The sequence below is a fragment of the Equus przewalskii genome, chromosome 15 (assembly GCF_037783145.1).
Source record: "Equus przewalskii isolate Varuska chromosome 15, EquPr2, whole genome shotgun sequence".
Classification (NCBI taxonomy): Eukaryota; Metazoa; Chordata; class Mammalia; order Perissodactyla; family Equidae; genus Equus; species Equus przewalskii.
In genome coordinates, this window is record NC_091845.1 from 33,023,413 (window position 1) to 33,042,853 (window position 19,441).

Consider the following 19,441-nt stretch of genomic DNA (forward strand, 5'->3'; position numbering starts at 1 on the left):
AGAGAGTATTTTTGATTTCTAAAAGGTATATTTGACTCTGAAATCTACCTATTTTTTTTCATTTTTGTATATGCCATTTAAAAAATTTATTTATAAAAATGAGACCCTATCGTACATTCTTTTCAATAAGAAGCTTTTTTCAGGCAACAATATGTTACACTGATCATTTTTTTTTAATGAACAGATTCTTTTTAATTCTTTCAGAAATATTTATTGAGTACCTATTATGTGCCAGGCATTGTTCTAGGAGGTGGAGGTTATATTCTGGTATTCTCTTTTTTTTTTTTTTCCTGGTGAGGAAGATTGTGCCTGAGCTAACATCTGGTCCTAATCTTCCTCATTTTGCTTGAGGAAGATTGCTGCTGAGCTAACATCTGTGTCAATCTTCCTGTTTTGTATATGGGATGCCACTATAGCATGGCTTGATGAGTGGTGTGTTAGGTTCGTGCCCAGGATCCAAACATGCAAACCCCAGGCCACCAAAGCATGTGAACTTAACTACTACGCCACCGGGCCAGCCGCTCTTTGTTGTTTTTTTTATTGAAATGATTCACCATTTTAGTCATTTTAAAGTGTACAAGTTAGTGATTTTTAGTACATTCACAATGTTGTGTAACCATCACCACTATCTAATTCCAGGGCATTTTCAACACCCATTAAGCATTCACTGTGCCTTCCTTCTTCCTCCCAGTCCCTGGTAATCACTAATCTACTTCTGTCTTTATGGATTTGTCTATTCTGGACATTTTACATAAGTGGAATCATGCGCTATGTGGCCTTACAGTGCCTGGCTTCTTTCCCTTAGCATAATACTTTTAAGGTTCATCCATGTTATAACGTGCCAGTACTTTATTCCTTTTTATGGCTGAATAATAATTTATTCTGGATAATGCCGCATTTTGTTTGTCCATTCATGAGTTGTTTCCACTTTTTGGCTATTGTGAATTACTGCTGTGAAATTTGTGTACCAAGTTTTGTGTGAACATGTTCTCAGTTCTGCCAATTATTTTGTTTATTTCTTTGGACATTTCACACTTGTTTTATATATTGTATCTGATAATTCCAGTGTAAAGCCCTTGTGTGTTTAAATCTCATAGCTTATTTTCTCCTAAGTTTGGTGATTTAAGATTGTGAGCTTAATATTTTATATTTTTCATACATTTTTGTTTTTGTACCATATTACCTGTAATGTTATCTGGAAAGTCAAAATAGTAGAATCAAGTAATAAAACTCCACAGACTGTGTTAATACTGTTTTCTGAGAGGGAAGGAAACAGTAGGTGTAATAAATAGAGGCAGCAGGAGCACAGAGTTCACAGGTGTTTCCTTTTCTACAGGATTGAAAGTGTTTCTTTGGGCTAAAGCTACAACTATTACTGCTAGGGCCTCTGTCTGAATGTTGTTTCTGGGTGTAGAGTCCCTGTGCTCCACGGATCTCTTGGGACATTGAAGCCCTTAGAGGACAAGGGTCTTTAGGCCACTAAGCAAATAGAATTTTTAAGACCTGGTATTTGGAGTGGGTGAGAAGTTAAAAGAATCTAATTGTTTTTCCTCATTGACTACAAAAGATGAAAATCTTATTCATGCTTCCCAGCTTCCTGTTCTGACAACCAGCAGCTGGGCAAAATGTTAAAAGGGATATGATATATCAAATATTTCAGATAAAAGTGTTTGAGTCTGAAAGAAAAATTTTGTGGTACATTGTCTGCTTTATTTTCAAGTGTTCAGTGTTTATATTAAATGTAAATTGGTAACAGAGTCACTTTTTGTCCTTTAAATTATTGGTTCTTACACAGACTTTGTTTACTCAGATTGTTTAATAGGAATTTAGATACTACAAATTTTCTTTCAAAATCCAGATATCCTTTTGTGTTCTATTGCTATGCTCAGTTCTTCCTTTACTTACGCTTTCTTTAATCCAAAAATATTGTGAACTATTGCAGGAGCCCCTGAACTGAGTTCTTCATGTTACGTTATTTTCTTTCCTCTCCTGCACAGTGCTGTCAAGGCGTTTTTTTGTTTTTGTTTTTGTGGGGTTTTTTTAGAGAAACACTCCAGTTCAAAAGGGTTATCTCAAGGGCGTTCCTGGCTAACCTGGCATTCTTGTCTTTATACAATCTAGCCCATGATCCTTTCTTCTGGACTTGTCTTATGCATTTGTCCTAGTCTGTCTTCACCTTTTTGCCAGTCATAAGTACTATGATGCCTGCAAACTGTCCATCGTATTATAACTCTGCCTTTGCCCATGATGTTGCCTCTGCTGAAATGTCCTTCCTACAATCTCAGGGTCTTGGGAGTGTACCCATCCTTCAAAATTCACTTCCAGTACACTCTTAGTATCTTTCCCAACTTTATAAGCAAACTGTATTTTTCCCCTTCCTGTTGCTTTGTAAATATTTTTGAGAACTTTTCTATCTTATCTAATTCTTGATATTTCTTGTGTTACTCTGTCCACCCAATTATAAACTTCTCATAATCAAGGATCTTGTGTTGCTTTTCTTTGATGTTATCTCTCACAAGGCAAATTGCCTTACATGTGAGAAAGATGTTTGTTCATTAAATATGTGAAGAATTACATTATAGCAACACATTTCATTTGAGATTAGCCTGAACTCTTAAAAGGCAGCATTTGTGTCATACTTTTTTTATGTCTCCAACATCCAGCACACTGCCTTGGCAGTTAATAACATGTCTTTTGAATTGCTATGGAAAATATCTGAAGTCCTTAGTTTGGTCCTTGTATTTTAGCTTCAAGGAAAAATTAGCTGGTTTCATGGTTAATTGAGGAAATTCTTTCAGTAATATTTTCTTATTAAAGTTATCCCTAAGGAATTCTTATTTAATTGGAATCTTATTAATCAGAGTTGGTGGAAAGAGATTTTAACTAATTCAGTAGCCATATTTTTCCGAAAAAGATGATCAAGAAGTTTTTTTCTTTATAATTAGTAAAAACTGCTGTGTGTCTGCTGTATGGTGAGTAATAATAAAGCAGATTCAACTTCTTCCCTCTTCCAAAAATGCAGGTTCTTGTTAAACCTTTGGGAGACCGAGGATACCTTTTTCTTCTCTCTCCTTGTCAAATGGTTTCTCCATATGGTAGGTGATCTCTTTGATTTTTACAGTTTTTGTTTAACTTTTTAGTTGAAACACATTGCTAATGAATTTGACTTCTGTTTTTTTAGAACACCAAACTGCCAAGCCTCGAGTCCTCCATGCTTTGTTTCTATTTCAAGAACCTAGAGGCCTAGTTACTTGTAAGTTCTTTCAATATCTAAATCTAGTTACTTATAATAACTACATTTTATTGAAAATTTCCAGATAAATCCATTAAGCATTTTGTCTTTCTTACATCATGTTTTGGGAAATACTGGGGATATTAAGAGGTATTAGCAATATAAAACACAAATTATATGACTTGGTTTTTTTAATTATGAAAAATTATTTGGGTTTTATCAGTGTTTTCACTAAATAAACGTTGATTATAATTGTAATGATACCATAACTTACTTTTTCAGAATTTTATATTATGATTTTTTTAGCTGAGTTCGTTTTTGCGTTCAAATTTTAGCGAGTATAAAAGCATTGTGTGTTAGGTTAAATTTAGGCCATTCGAAATTAGTAAGAATTTTTCACGCTGATGTTAGAGAAAATTTGCTATTCACCATTTCTAAGAACAACTTTCATGCTATATTAAGGTAAAGTTCCAACTAATGGATTTCACTGTTAGATGAGAATGAGATTCTCAACTGTAGCTACTCAGTGCCTGTATATCTGCTTATGGGATAGAGAGTTCCTGCGAAGGTAAAGTTGTTACGTTTTAACAGGAAGGAGTGACATTGCTATCATTTGCAGGACTGTCTTGCTAGAAGCCTCAGATCTTGCCCTGTCTATTTCTCCTTACATTTTGCTTGCCACCAGTGGAATTGCCTAGGGACAACAGGAAATAAAAAAGATCTTCAATGAGTGGGTGTTTTTCCCTTTAAAAATATGTTCTGCAATTTCGATTTAGTGTCTTGTTGGACTATTTGAGGCTTCTGGACTTAGAAGCATGCTGTTCATGTATTTCTATAACACATATATGTATTAGGATACATACTAGTTTGGTTCTTGATTAATGTATGAGTGTTGTTACATTTGTTTGACACTATATAGATCTATATTTGATTAGTTTCTTGATTGTTAACATAATTTGCTTTTTTGGTTTGTTTACAGCTCAAAAACTTTCAACCAATGCAGCACCACAGGAGAGACATGAGAGCATGCCAGATGTATTAAAAATAACTCAGTTTTTACAATTTGCTTTGATTCAGTGTCGAAAGGAATTCAAAAGTATAAATACTATAAATTTTCATTCTGTTGTTGAAAAGTATGTAAATGAGTTTTTTAAGCGAGGTTTTGGTTCAGGTAAACGAGAGTTTATCATGTTTCCATATGATTCACGATTAGATGATAAGAAATTCTTATACTCAGCTCCAAAAAATAAATCCCATATTGATAATTGTTTACATACCTATATTTTTCGGCCTGAAATGTATCAGTTACCTATTTGTAAATTAAAAGAGCTATTTGAAGAAAATAGAAAACTTCAACAGTTCAGTCCACTTTCAGATTATGAAGGCCAAGAAGAAGAAATGAATGGTACAAAAATGAGATTTGGAAAACGAAATAACTCAAGGGGTGAAACTGTTAAACCTAGAAAGCAGAAGTCGTGTCACTCTTTGGATTATGATAAGGATAGAGTCAAAGAATTGATTAATTTAATTCAGTGTAGGAAAAAGAATGTGGGTGGGGACTCAGACACAGAAGATATGAGAAGCAAAACTGTCTTGAAGAGGAAGCTTGAGGATCTACCTGAAAATATGAGAAAGCTTGCGAAAACCAGTAATTTTTCTGAAAATTGCCATCTGTATAAAGGTAAAATATCAGATTGCTCTTATATAGTGTAAAAAATAACAACCAAAAATATAGCAAAATAGTTCTGTCCTTTCCGTTAGTACAGAGGTCTGCAGTTACAGCCTGGGAGCCAATCCAGCCTATCCTCTGTTTTTATAAAGAAAGTTTTATTGGAATACAGCCACGTCGAATCATTTATATGTGTATAATTACTTTCACAGTATAATGGCAGAGTTGGGACAGAGACTGTATGGCCCAAAGCTTAAAATATTTACTGTCTGTTCCTTTACAGAAAATATTTGCCACCTCCTGCTTTAGTACATCAGATTTCTGAATTGTGTAGCTTAGGCTAATATGAGAAAATAATGTATGCTTAGCTGTTATCCTACTAATTGGAGCTCCTGTTCTTTTATATTCCTTTAATGTTATAATTGGAAACATACAATATAGAACGTTGGGTTCTTTTAGCATGTTGTTTAATGAAAGGAACCTTCTGAGCTTTAAAATAAAATCTCGTAGATGCATACAGGTATTTTTTTCCACTTAGGAGTCCGGTAATATGTTTGGCTTTTTCTTTTTTCTATCTTTCTTTCTTTTGTTTTAGTTGACAGTTACAAAAAGAAATGGGAGACCCTTCTTAGAAGTGTGTGTTTCAATATTGCAAGTAGTTTAAAACATGTCTTCATCTAGATTTTTAAGATCCTCAAACTGCTAGTCTGTGAGCATGAAGTGTGTTCCTTTGCTTTCAGGGACCTTTGATGTAACAATCTACATTTTGTGCTGATGCTGCTGTTGTTGATTGTAGCAGATCTGAATATTCCATTCCTCTGTTTCTTACTAAGCAAATTTTACTTGTATGTTTTCAAATTCAGTGTGTCTCAGAACTGACTAGGTTAGTGAGATCAATGCCCTTATGACACTGTTCTCTTAGCAATGTATGTTTGTATCCTTACTTTCCACTTATCTGCTCTCTTTTACTTCCTCTCTTCCTGCACTATCCAATATTAGCCACTTAGCCACGTGTTATTTAAGTTTAAAATAATTAAAATGAAATAAAGGTTCATTTCCTGCATTATACTGGTACATTTCACCAGCCACACCACTGTATTGAACAGCATAGGTAGAGGACATTCCCATCATTGCAGAAAGTTCTATTTGACAGTGTTGTTCTCTTCAGTAACTTTCAGGTTTTTTTTTACTTGACCTGTGTTCTCTTTTTCTTCCTAACATTTTAGTCCTTATTCGTGTTTTCATCTCCTGGGTGGCCTTCCTGGTTTCTATCACTCATTTCAGTATCATGTTCTTCTTAATATTCCTTTGCTAATTTGCTACCAATTTCTGCTTCTGTATTTGTTTGTCAAGCCTTTGCTATAGACTGGTCATGTCCAGCCTAGGGGGTAGCCAGGTTTCCCACTCTTTCAGAACATGCCCCTTGGTAAAGACTCATCTCTCTTTTTCTCCAGAATATGTCATGATCTGCCGTTTACTTCGCTTTCTTGTTTCCTGAAGCATCTTTCATTTCTCTCAAGCATCCTATCTTTACAATTCGGATCTCTCTTTAGCTTTATGACTGTCCTGCTCCTGGATGGTTTTCATTTCCTTTAGTTTATCCTGGATTTCTGCTCTGTGCTGAACCTGTTGGCACTTACTGATCCATGCTGTTTTATAGTGTTAGTCTTGAGAAAGTGCTTACTATGTGCTAGGTGCTTTACATACATGGACTCTTTAGTTCTTGAGTGGGATTCCTTTTCTAGATAGAAATAAGTGGTAGTAATGCCTTTTATCATTAGTAGGCAGATTAGAAATCAGCATATTACTACTAATTGGTTATGCATTTTCAAAAAATTCCCTGGTAGACACTATTATCCTTATTTTATAGATGAGAAAACCATTTCAGAGAAGTTAAATAACTTTACCTAAAATTATGTAGTTCACTAATCCATGTTTGAACTCAGTTCTGACTGACTCCAAAGCATTGTTCCTAAACTCGGCTTATTTCCTAACACTGAGCACATTATAGGCAAGATACTTAAATTTTGGTACTGTTAATAAGGTGATGATTGACTAATTTTGTATATGTGACAAAACAGTTGTGAATGAAAATCAGGCTTTATCAGTAATTAAAATAATTGGGGGCCGGCCTGGTGGTGCAGCGGTTAAGTGCGCACGTTCTGCTTCGGCGGCCCAGGGTTCCCCGGTTCGGATCCCAGGTGCGGACATGGCACTGCTTGGCAGGCTATGCTGTGGTAGGTATCCCACATATAAAGTAGAGGAAGATGGGCACGGATGTTAGCTCAGGGCCAGGCTTCCTCAGCTAAAAGAGGAGGATTGGCAGATGTTAGCTCAGGGCTAATCTTCCTCAAAAAAAAAAAAATGATTGGAATGCCATGCTAATTATAATAGAGCAAAGGAGAAATGGGGCAGGGGAGAAGGGGTAGACAGGGTAAATTAGAACTAGTGGTGATCAGACTTAAATTTCTAGGTGTTCCTCACTTGTGTTTCTTTCTAGTCATTTTGCCACTTTATTTCTGATTTCTAAAAGTAGAAATTTAGAAGTTGGATTCTGATTTATAAAATACCCTGATCTTGATTTAGTGGTGAACCTACTCGTTTTATAAAAGGTAACCTCCTATTCCCCTACCCCTTTTAACAATAACTTTTTTTGAGGTATGATTTATATACAATGTACCCATTTTAAGTACACAGTTTGATGAGTTTGGATAGCTATGTTACCACCACTCCAATATATAGAACGTTTTTGTTACCCCCAAAAGTTGCCTTGTGCTCCTTTGTAGTTCATCTCACTCCACCCCACCACTGATCTGTTTTCTGTCTCTATAGATTAGTTTTGCCTGTTCTATAATTTCATGTAATTAGAATCATATAGTATAATCTCTGTTGTTTCTAATTTTTTTTTTTTTTGCTATGGTACATTATACCCTACCTAAATTGGAAATCCTGACATCTACCCAGGGTTTAGACTCCTTCAGCATTAAATAAAGCATGCAACTTTCTGATTGTCTGCTCCCTTTGGGAGTTTTTAATATATTGGTTGTGCAGATTACCCAGATTTATACCTGCTTGGAGCCATGTCTTAATATGTTTTCTCTCATAGTGCTTTTGTTTTTTTTTTACTTTTTTTTTTTTTTTGAGGAAGATTAGCCCTGAGCTAACTGCTGCCAAATCCTCCTATTTTGTAACGTAAGGGATAGATGTGCTTGTAAAACCTAAGCCAGTAGTTTGATTGAGTTCCTGTCCATAAATCTTTTAATTAATTTTTAGATATATCTGATTTTATTTTTATACGAGTCTTCCAAACTAAACTTTAAGACATGACTTTTCTTTCTCTTTTCGCTTCAGAGTCTCCACAGCCTATTGGCTCACTTGGGCATGATGCTGACTTGAGACGGCAGCAGCTGGATACCTCGAACTCCAGCCTTGCTGACATCCAAAGGCTGTTTAATTGGCTGTCAGAAACACTAGCAAATGCACGCCATTCTGATGCATCCCTGACAGATACAGTCAATAAAGCTTTAGGATTAAGCACTGATGATGCCTATGAAGAGCTGAGGCAAAAGCATGAGTATGAGTTGAACTCTACCCCAGATAAGAAAGAATATGAACAGTCTACTTGTGTAAAAATTGAAAGTACACATTTTAAGGATACTCAGAGCCCATTGCTAGAAGTTGATACATCATCTTTAAAGTATCCTGTTGCTGTTTCTACCAGTGAAATAGGCACTGACCATAAACTACATTTGAAAGAAGTAAGCATATGTCTTTTGATCTTTGCTTTTGTGAATGTGTGTGAAAGAGAGGATGTCAATGTGCTTCAATGAGGTTTTTTTTCCTGTTCAAAAAGAAAGAAAATACACGTTACAGTAAAAGTATCTGTCCAGGATAGTATTTCTAAGTTCTTCCTTGTTATGAGATAAAGGCAGAAGTATTTTTTTTCCTTCCTCCGTATATAGGCTTATATATGGTCTAAGATTTAGCTATCGTGATAAAGTTAAGGCTGGACAGTCTATTTGTCAGAAATAGCTTATTGGGGGTTAATTCCGTATCATTTCATAATGAAATTGAATCCTCAAAACATTGGCATCCTGCTAGCAGTACCGGAATCTAAAGGTGAGGCAGATGAGGTCACCAAAGTCAGTGTATCAGTGTTGTAAACAAGGTTAGATGCTTTGTATTTCTCATGCAAATAGGAATAGAAAATGAATGGCCTTTAGGATTATCTCTGACGTGACTCTCAGCCTTGTTTGACAGGGCATCCAGTCTATTTATGATAAGTGCTTAGAGTACTGATCTCTAGCTAAGAAGTAGCTTTATCTCACCCCAAGAAGTGGCTGCATCACTGGGGAACAGTACCAAGATGGCGCCGTATTCCTAAGGGTTTATTTCTAATTTGCTCTTTCTTTCATTTTCTCTTCCCTGCCTTTGAATAAATGTCAAATGCATTTCTCTAGGCTTTCTTCATATAGTTTTGGGATATTTATTTTAGGGGGAGGATGATGGCAGGAGGCTCACTTGGGGAGGTAGGTAAGGTAGGCATTGAGGAACTAACATATATTGTTAACATTTCTTGGCGTATCTAATACTCGGAATCACGTTGATGGGGGCATGGGCCAAACCGAGCACATTGCCTACTTTTGTAACTAAAGTTTTATTGGAACACAGCCATGCCCATTCTTTTAGGTATTGCCTGTGGCTGCTTTTGCACTACAATTGCAGGGCAGAGTATCTGGCCCGCAAAACCTAAAATACTTGACACTTTACCGAAAAAGTTGACCAGTCTTCTCTAAATCAACATCACTTTATGTTTTGAGGGAAAAAATTGTTTTAAATTGAGACTAGAGTATTATAACTTTATCATGTTGATTTTACTCATTTGTAATATTTAGATTGAAGCTTGTGAATGCTGTGAGAAACAGTTGTTTTTCTTGGCAGGAAGATGAATTGAAAAGAAAGCTATTGAATGTGTGCTCTAATTTTTAGGATCCAAATTTAATTAGCATGAATAATTTTGAAGATTGCAGTTTGTGTCCCACTGTTCCCATTGAACATGGATTCCGTAGACAATCTAAGTCAAATAATGTTGAAGAAACTGAAATACATTGGAAACTGATCCCAATTACAGGTAAGAACAAGTATACTGGGACTTAGGTTTGCTTGGTTTTACTTAGGGACCAGATTCCTGAAGGGTTTCATCTTTGCTGGATTCCAGTTTTGGGTCACTAGGTGCTTCATCTTACTTGGCTCTGACATCTTCAGTGTCTTATTTTGAGCAATGTAATGTCATCATTGAGTGTTGCTGTTCTCGGTCAGCATCAGCAAGTATCTACAAAAGAGCCTATTAAAAATAGGGATTTAAAACATACTCTCCCTATGTAATTTACCATGCAAACTTTCAAATGAAAGTTGTTGGCAGAAATTGAGTTTCTAATAAGGTGAGGTAGTTACGGAAATGAAATGATGCCTTTGGACAGCTAATTAAATGCTGTCTTCTCAAATTATTAGAGTAAACTTCACTATAATAAACTGTCATGTAAGAAGCGGTCATGTTGAGGTTCATCTATTTGAAAGAAATTTGATTTCTTAATACTGGATTATCTTAAAGAAGTTGGATCATCATAGAGAATGGCCTAAAATAATCAAATGCAAATATCCCTAGAAAGCTTGTTGAACCATGGGGCAAGAAGAGTTTAGCAAATGCTGAAAGATCATTTTTCAGTATTCTGATTTCTCTGTGCAAACATATACACACACATATATAAATACTTTTAATATTATTCCAAGTCCTTATTCATCTTTGTTAGCTAAGCATTTTTGGAAATATTTCCAGGGCATTCTTTCATTCCCAGACCTTTATTTAACCTTTAAAAAGAAAAAAACAACTTTTTGTTAAAAAGTAGGCTGGCTTGTGACCGAGAAGCTATTGAGATCTCCAAGGACTCATGAGAAGAATTTCTAAAACTTGATGCGTTTCCATGGGCTTCGGTACCATTCTCTACTTAGTACCTTACCAGAGAGGGCAAGAGGCCTGGAAGCAATGGTGGAGAGGCAACTGGTACTCACTTATGAGCTGGGGACGTTGACTTGAGTGGGAGAAACAGAATAAGGAAGTAGTTGCTACAAGATGATTATCCTAACCATTCCTCATTTAGACACCTTCATAGACATCTAGGTGTTGATATTCCATCATCACCTGAATGGAAAGGAAAGGAACTTCCCATTTCTGAGTGACCCTTCAGGATTATTGTAGGCAAAAGAAGGAATACTTGGATTTATTAGCATTTGGGGTTGTCTGAAAGGTGCTTAATAGGTTTCACTAATATCTGAAGAGAGTCTACATTTCTAATGGATGCTTTCCCTCAGGAGGGAATGCAAGAAGCCCAGAAGACCAGCTGGGGAAACATGGTGAGAAACACACACCAGGTGAGAAGGCTCCCTTTGCTTTTCCTCCCAATGTCCCCTTCTTCAGAATTGCTACTTGCATTTCTGGTCCTCCATCAATAGGGCATCAATTTAAGTTCTGTTAATTACAGAAAATTTGGACAATATCATATTTGTATTTAAATCATTAGTTGATTTGTTATAAAATATTCTTACACAAAGGATGTGTTCAAAGAAGTTACTGCATAGTCATAGAGATTGTTTTCTTTACCTACAGTAGACTCTATCTGATATAGTGACTTGGGAAGACCCAAATATTGTTCTTAATCCATTTCTGCACGATATCCTAAGAGAAGCAGTCTTCAAGTTTCTTTTAAATTAAAAATACGAGGAGGTGAGGCCATTTGTCTTTTAGGTATATCATTCCCAATCTTGAATTTTTTGACCCAATTCTTGTTCTTCTAATTCTAAAGCTCATTTCTGCACATAGCTTGAGAGCTTAGGAAGCTTTCAGATTCCAGAAGCATTTACAGATATTACTGATTAGCTGGTTGCAGTGGGTGCCTAGGAAACAGTCTCTTTTGTCTGAGCTCAGTCAATTCAACATCCTTGCAGTTGGTCACAGGCATTGTTTTCTTGCTAGAGTTTAGTGGTGAGTCTTTGTTTGTTTCCTTTTTGTTGTATCTAACTCTCTCAGAAATCTTGAGTGTTATTATTTCGAAGGAAAGCTAAATGACTTTTTAATTTTAGTAGATCTTTATGGTTATTCTTCTCTTTTGGGAATTAAAAAAAGACTTTTAGTTAATAGTTTTCAAGAAAATCTTTATGTCTCCTCCTAGGAAAAGATGATAAAAAAAGAAACAGGAACAGCAGATATATGAGCTACAGGAAAGTGCACAAATCTTTAGTATATAGCACGATGAATTTTTGCTTAAGTATACACTTAGGTGTCCACTACCCAAATCAGGATGAAGAACAGTTCCAGCACCCTGGAGGTTTTCCTCTGCATACCCCCAATCAGTACTCTCCCTGCCGCCAACAGTAGCCACTAATCTGACTTCTTTCACCATAGATTCACTTGTTCTTGAATTGAAGATAAAGGGAACCTACATGTGTCCTCTTTACTTTTTGACTCTTTCACTCAACATTATGTCAGATTCATCCATGTTTTGTGTCTATCAATAAGTCTTTCTTATTAGGAGCAGCAGGTATCTTGTTTGTGTTTCACAATGCTCCATCAGCATCTGAAGTCCTCTCATTTGGCCTACAATCTTCATATTTTGTGATGAAAAATCTGAATGATGCTGCCTTTAGAGAACTCCTACTCCCCTTTCACTTAAAAGTCAAAGTACTGCCATGTTTGAATGACAATCAGTAGAAATGTTTTAAATCATTTATTGATGAAGACAATTTTTAAATAATAAAATCAATCTTAATAATTAAAGTCATATAGGGGAAATTTGTGCAAAATAAAATTACGTGGGCATCATTTGCATTTTTAAAGGAGATTTGGTTTATAGTTTTTCAATATGGAAAATTCCCCATGTGAATTTAAGTTAGATTTTAGCTTTAAAAAATTTCCTTTATCCATAGCCCTTCAGGAATAAGCTTATTGGTCTGAACTACAGCTAGACATTTTGGGAGCAAGTATTTCATTTAAAATAATAACTCAGAAGTTTTTAAATTACAGGTGGTCCTCCCCAACCCATTAAGATGCAATTAAAAATTTTTTATTTAAACAAATCAGACATTGACATGGTAAATAATTCAAGAAGTACAAAAATACTTCAAAAAGTAAGTCTTCCACTCACCCCTAGCCCAGATACTTCATTTCATCCTGTGTATCAACCTGTTACAGATTTCTTACGTACCTTTCCAGACATTTTATATGTGTGCTAAAACCCATGTTGCAGATTTAAGAAGGACATTCCGTATTCCCGTGTTATTTTTGGAACTTGAATTTTCTGGTTTCTCAGTCTCACAGAGCTGTAATTCTGGCCTTGGTGCACTGGACACTTTGCCCCCTTCTCTTCTGCCTGTAGACCTACAGACCGTCTTCCTCTCTGACAGGTGCCTTTGCAGTAGTTAATGGGTACAGTGGTTCATGGTAACCACCGGGGTTGGTAGAGAAATGTCACAAGCTGACTGCTGCTGAGACTGTTGGAACCTTTAGAAAAGTTGGAGTGTGGGGAAAATCCAAACTGAATTTTATGTAGAGAGGACATGCTGCTATGCCTGAGTGCAAACTTGAGTAGGAAATTTGCTGTAGATTTAAAGTACTGTAGTTTGGAAAAGTATACTTGTATCTGGACTTTCTGATTTAGAGTTACCATTTCATATACTACAACAGCAACTTCTTAGGGAATGTTGGCTAAGATTTAAGAAAAATTAGTAATTTTTTTAAAGAATAAAATTGCGTAGTGTGATCTTGTAGGCAAAGATCATGAATTTTTTCTTTTTCTAAAATATAATATTGTTATAAATTGCTGTTTTCCTCTTGTATTTTAAAAAGAGATTTAGGGTGCCTGTTTTGAAATGTAGTTTTAAAAACATATTGTGTTTGAATTTAGGATTTTTGGGGGCAAAAAATATGATCTTATGGATTGAGCCAGTTGTCAAGAGTCAAAGTTTATATAGTTCCATTAGCATCAGCTAGCTGAATGACCTCTTCATCTCAAATGGGGTAAAAGCTATTGTGATTTTTCTTGGAATTATTTCCAAACAAAGTAAAAATACTTAGGAAAGCACTATCAAAAGTGCCACTGTTAATGCAGCTATGAAGTATGTTCTTGAGCCTATTTTTTCCTGATAAATTGAAGTCCCTAACATAGTAGGAAATCCACTAAGCAACCCCGTATGTGAGAGAAAATCTGAAAACAGATAAAATTAATCACCCTAGATCTTGAATGCATCTCTTAACTTGGCAGTTAGTCCCATAGCATTTCAGTTTGTCATTCTTTCAAAAGCCTTATACTCAAAGTTTTCATATTAAGAGGGTGTTACCATAGTTACATTACTTGGCCAAGAATATAGGGGTTGAGCAAGATTTTGCAACTGACCATGTTGATTAAAACATGTCTGTTAAAACTCAGATCTACAGAAAGGTAGGGAAGCAGAAATAAGCAAATGAATTAATTTGTATTGATGTCAAGTTGGCACTTGTTTGAACACTTGAGAAGGAATCAAAGGAAATAATATTAAAACCTGTTACTCTAGCTACTGAAATCCAAAGACCAGCCATAAGTAGGACACATAGGAAGTACAGTTCACAACATTATTTGAGATTCTTATTCTACCTTCCTATGTGTAATTATTCTGAATATATACTTGACCTGACATTTTTTATTATTTTTAAGTTTGTGTTTTCAGATGTTATATTTTTGGATTGCTCTTATAATAATGAACTCTTCCTACATAGGTATGAAATCACCAGAAGAACAACTGGTGTGTCTGCCATCACAGGAGGCCTTTCCTAACGACCCCCGGGTAATAAGTAGACAGAGAAGTTCTGATTACCAGTTTCCATCCTCTCCATTTACAGACACACTAAAGGGCACCACTGAGGAGGACGTGTTGACAGGTCAGGTGGTGACAGTGGAGGAGCAGTGTGTGCCAGCAGCAGAGCCGCCTGCAATGAGCGAAACCACAGAGAGAACAGTGTTAGGAGAGTACAATCTCTTTTCTAGGAAGATAGAAGAGATTTTGAAGCAAAAGAATGTTTCATACGTCAGTAGAATTTCCACACCTATCTTTTCAACACAAGAGAAGATGAAACGGCTTTCTGAGTTCATATATTCTAAGACTTCCAAAGCTGGTGTACAGGAGTTTGTAGATGGCTTGCATGAGAAACTAAATACTATTATTATCAAAGCATCAGTCAAAGGTGGGAATTTGCCACCAGTCAGTCCTAATGATTCTGGTACTAAGATAGCATTGAATCCTTTGGGAAAGCATGTCATACCAGTTTCCTCAAGTGACTTCAACAATAAACACCTCCTTGAGCCACTTTGCAGTGATACTTTGAAAGACACCAACTCTGATGAGCAGCATTCCTCTTCAACTTTGGGTTTAACTGAAGTAGACGTGAACCAGTCACACCATGACACAGAGCTAATGGTGACTTCTGATCATACTGTACCTGGTGATATTGCCCGGGAACCAATAGAAAAAGAAACAACAAAATCACCCAGTGATGTAAACATTTCTGCCCAACCAGCTCTTTCAAATTTTATAAGCCAGTTAGAACCTGAAGTATTTAACAGCTTGGTTAAAATCATGAAAGATGTCCAGAAAAATACTGTGAAATTTTATATTCATGAAGAAGAAGAGAGTGTGCTCTGTAAAGAAATAAAGGTAACTAAATGAGAAGGTAATAGTAATGCTGTATAAACTTGTCTTGTTGGACCTGACCTGTATAAAGTGGGTTTGTTTTGTTTTTAAATGTTAACCATATATTTCATAATTTAATGCAGAGTAGAATAAAAGACTAGTAAATTCAAAACCTGTGATCTAAATATCTTAGAGTTTAGAATCTTGTTTTATAGTGTCATTTTAAAGACCATTTGTATACATACTTCAAATACTTTAAACTGTTGGTTTCAAAGATTTTAAATGTTTTTTACTTGGGTTTTTAATGAAGAGGAGGAAGAGATACAGAGAGGTAAAGGAAGTTGTCAGTGTTTACCTAGTGTAGGGTTTTACAATCAAATAGAAATATAAAAACTTTCCAGGGATGACCCAATAATGATATAATCTTTTGGTGTTTCTTGATACCCTGGTCATGTCAGGGTTCTCTCCAGCCCTTATTGATCAAAAAAATCATGATCCTGAAAGACTCTCCAATCATGAAAGATTCCTCACTACAAGGTATATGTTTTTGTACTGAAGCTACAGAGTAGACTAGCGTTTCAGGTATTTGGTTTAAAAAATGACACACGTTTGTGTGTGTGTGTGTGTGTGTAGATATAGAGATAGACAAATAAAATTTGTAATAATAGATATGTAAATTTATTACACATTGGAACAATTTTATCAGTGGTTTAATATTATCAATTAGTATTCACTATACTGTAGGATTTTAATTCCTTAAAGGAAGACTTTATACTTTAAAATAAATGCCTGCTCTCATTTATGGGATTTACGTATCATGACAAGTTTCTGCTTGTTTTGTTAGAGGAGGCAGCAGGGACTATGAATAAGTGGCTTATAGCCCAGAGAGGCCCAGAAACTCTGTGCTACTCACCTGTCCTGAGCTTTTGTCAGTTTGGGGATCTCTTTGATGTTAGCGTGTTTCACAGGGTGTGCCCATGAGAACATGAAGAGTGTCAAAATGGAGGAGGAATTCCCTGTGGTTTCTTGGGAAGATGAAACCAGACTTACTAGGAATTTTCTTGGTTGCATTTTTGCCCTGTATGAATGAACCTAGAGCCTCTTGACTTTTTTCCACCCCCAGCAACATGTTTCTAAGCATGGTACTCTTTGGGGCATAGCTGCCCGCTGGTGTGGGGCTAGATGAGAGAATAAGTTGGGCACAGTTCCCAGTGTGCTCAGCGTTACTCCACTTCCTCCCACCACATTTTTTTAACTGATTGTAGCCTACTTAAAAGAAATGCATTTTATGAATGGTGCTTTTAATTTATTCTGGCATAGAAATAATATTTCTGTTACTTACTTTATATAGAAGAAGAGGATGCTGTGTGTTTTACAAGCCTGATAGAAAATAAGATGGGAACTTTAATTCTTTTAATGAATATCCATTGGAAAATTTCCAGCAGAAGTGTCACAATAGAGTAGAAGAGTACGAATAAAATTTTAAGGTTCCTAAATATTTCTGGAGTCAAACTGGTTTCTTATTCTATGAGTTACACTGTCATATTTAAAATGAACTTGCATTTAAAGGTTTTTAATGTAAAAAGACAGACCAAAAATTATAAGCAGGCCTGTCAGACGGTAATTTACATTTTCATTACCTGACTGTAAGCTGCTCTGAGAGCTGCCCTATAATTTTAGAGGTTAGAGCAAAATCAGACAGTGTAGCAGATGCTGCTTTAGTTTAGGGATACACAGAAACATCCTCTTTGGGTGTGACACTTGTAGACTGCCCTTGAAAGAGTAGTAGACTGGTTGTGAGGCAAGCTGAGTTTCAGTTTATGATTATCTAACCAGCTGTGCCAACTTTGAGAAAATTAACGTGCTTCTGTGTCTGTGAAATAAGGAATGTGACCTCCAGGATCCTGCAGTTTGATTCAGAGTTCAGGATTCCACCAGCAGGCAAAAAGCAAAGGGAACTCAGCCTGGACTACTACCTTGTGTCCTTTAAAAGGTTGTACCATGTCACCAGCATGGAGAGAGGTGTTAGATGGGAGGGTCTATTTTGCTCAAAGGTGTACACTTGACAGACATAGCTAATTAGTATGTGAATACCGTTGTATATACTCAAGGTCTATATGAATGATTTTGGGGCTGATGTGAATTAAATGAGTTATGGTGGTTGAAAAAGTTCTTTATAACTCTGAAGGAGTATACCAGTGATATTGCTGCAAAGAACCAAGGGCCTGCTTTGAAAGGAAATGAGAGTCGGGGAGTGGTTAGAGATTGGGCTCTATGTTGGCCAGACTCAGTAATGGAGATGGGTTAAGAACCCGAGCTAATCCATTTTCCTGTGGTTCTTCTGTTACCCTACATTGGCATTTACTTGGTTTCAGTTGCATAGAATTGTAACATTGTGACCGTGACCATTTAAGCTCTGAGCTTTAGATTATTCTCTAAGAAGAGTGGACTTGATGATCTCTCAGATCCTTAGAGTGTAAGGTCATCCTCAATATTGTTCTAGTACTAGTTAAGCTTAGCAGTTTATCTTGCATTTCTGGTGTTAAATGGATGTTTGCAAAAAAGCTTTTAAATGTTGATTTAGTTTTTTTTCTTTAACAGGAATATCTTATCAAATTAGGCAATACAGAGTGTCATCCAGAACAATTTTTGGAAAGAAGATCAAAATTAGATAAACTATTGATTATTATTCAAAATGAAGACATTGCAGGTTTCATTCACAAGGTAGACTGTTAAGTCAAACTCACTACTTATTTTGGTTGTAAGAACTCCCTTATTTTAAAATCTTATTGTCTTTGAGACTAAAGCTGTTTGTTTTTAAAATATCCTCATAAGCTTTAAGGCGATAAAACTTTGAGGTTGGAGGTTTAGGGCTTGAGACCTAAATGACCCTTCTGTGAATCAGCTTGTGAAATTCAAGTTTGTACCTCTGCATAATTTTAAACTGTGGCACATGACAGACTTTCCCTATCACTCAAATAGTCAAGATTAAGAATACTGAGTCCTTGAATGCCAGTGGGTCGGCTGACTCCCTTTATATTGTCATCTTCGTTTCTGTGTCTCAGGTAAAACCTATTTGTAACCTCCTTTGCCAAACCAGTCCCTCTTTCCCTTGGATTTGGAGGTACCCCATCCGGTTTTCTGAGCCTGTCTCAAGTCTTACTGCCCTTTGAGACCTTTCCTGACTTCTTCCAGTACGTGGGCTCTTGCCCTCATCTGATTTCTAACTGTACTCCCAGGGCCAGACAGATTAGCATTTGTCATTCTCTGTTTCAGCGTATTGTAGGCGCCTTTTCCTAGAGTTTTCTGTTCTTCATGGTAAGGTGCCCAGTACATAAACGTTGGTTTATATATTTGGAAATAATGTTGGGAATGTTATTTTTGTGCTTGGCTTTCCAGAGGCAACACAGTAATATAGGTGAGCCATAGTGCATTTTGTTAAGACTTTTTTTGTAGGTTACTTTACACTTGAGTCTGTCAGTTCAGTTCATTCCCTTATCTGTCCTTATTTCTATTTTTATTTTGATATTGAAATAGGTACCTGGCTTGGTGACTTTAAAGAAGCTCCCTTGTGTTAGTTTTGCTGGTGTTGATAGTCTGGATGATGTTAAAAATCATACATACAATGAATTATTTGTATCTGGAGGTTTTATTGTATCTGATGAATCCATTCTAAATCCAGAAGTTATCACAATTGGTAAGATTTATGCATTCTTTTGAACACATAACTTCTCATTTGTCTTTTCTAGGTTTTTCTCATTTATGACTCAGTCATACTTTTTTAAATTCTAATTTATTTATTTATTTGCAGGGGAATATTCGCC

General features: G+C 36.0%; 1 protein-coding gene across 6 annotated transcripts in view; it reads left to right on the forward strand.

Annotated features, from left to right (window-relative positions):
- TASOR (transcription activation suppressor) overlaps window positions 1-19,441 on the forward strand; it is a 55,030-nt gene that overhangs the window by 28,611 nt on the left and 6,978 nt on the right. For 2 of the 6 annotated variants that reach the window (XM_070574888.1, XM_008515333.2), the window contains exons 12-20: window positions 3,023-3,095; window positions 3,182-3,253; window positions 4,212-4,913; window positions 8,253-8,659; window positions 9,891-10,032; window positions 11,271-11,330; window positions 14,707-15,641; window positions 18,219-18,341; window positions 19,155-19,314. In XM_070574888.1, the coding sequence (XP_070430989.1) occupies window positions 3,023-3,095; window positions 3,182-3,253; window positions 4,212-4,913; window positions 8,253-8,659; window positions 9,891-10,032; window positions 11,271-11,330; window positions 14,707-15,641; window positions 18,219-18,341; window positions 19,155-19,314 (2,674 nt within the window). The remainder of the gene's footprint in view (window positions 1-3,022; window positions 3,096-3,181; window positions 3,254-4,211; window positions 4,914-8,252; window positions 8,660-9,890; window positions 10,033-11,270; window positions 11,331-14,706; window positions 15,642-18,218; window positions 18,342-19,154; window positions 19,315-19,441) is intronic. The other 4 variants (XM_070574890.1, XM_008515334.2, XM_070574891.1 and 1 more) reach the window with 2 other exon arrangements.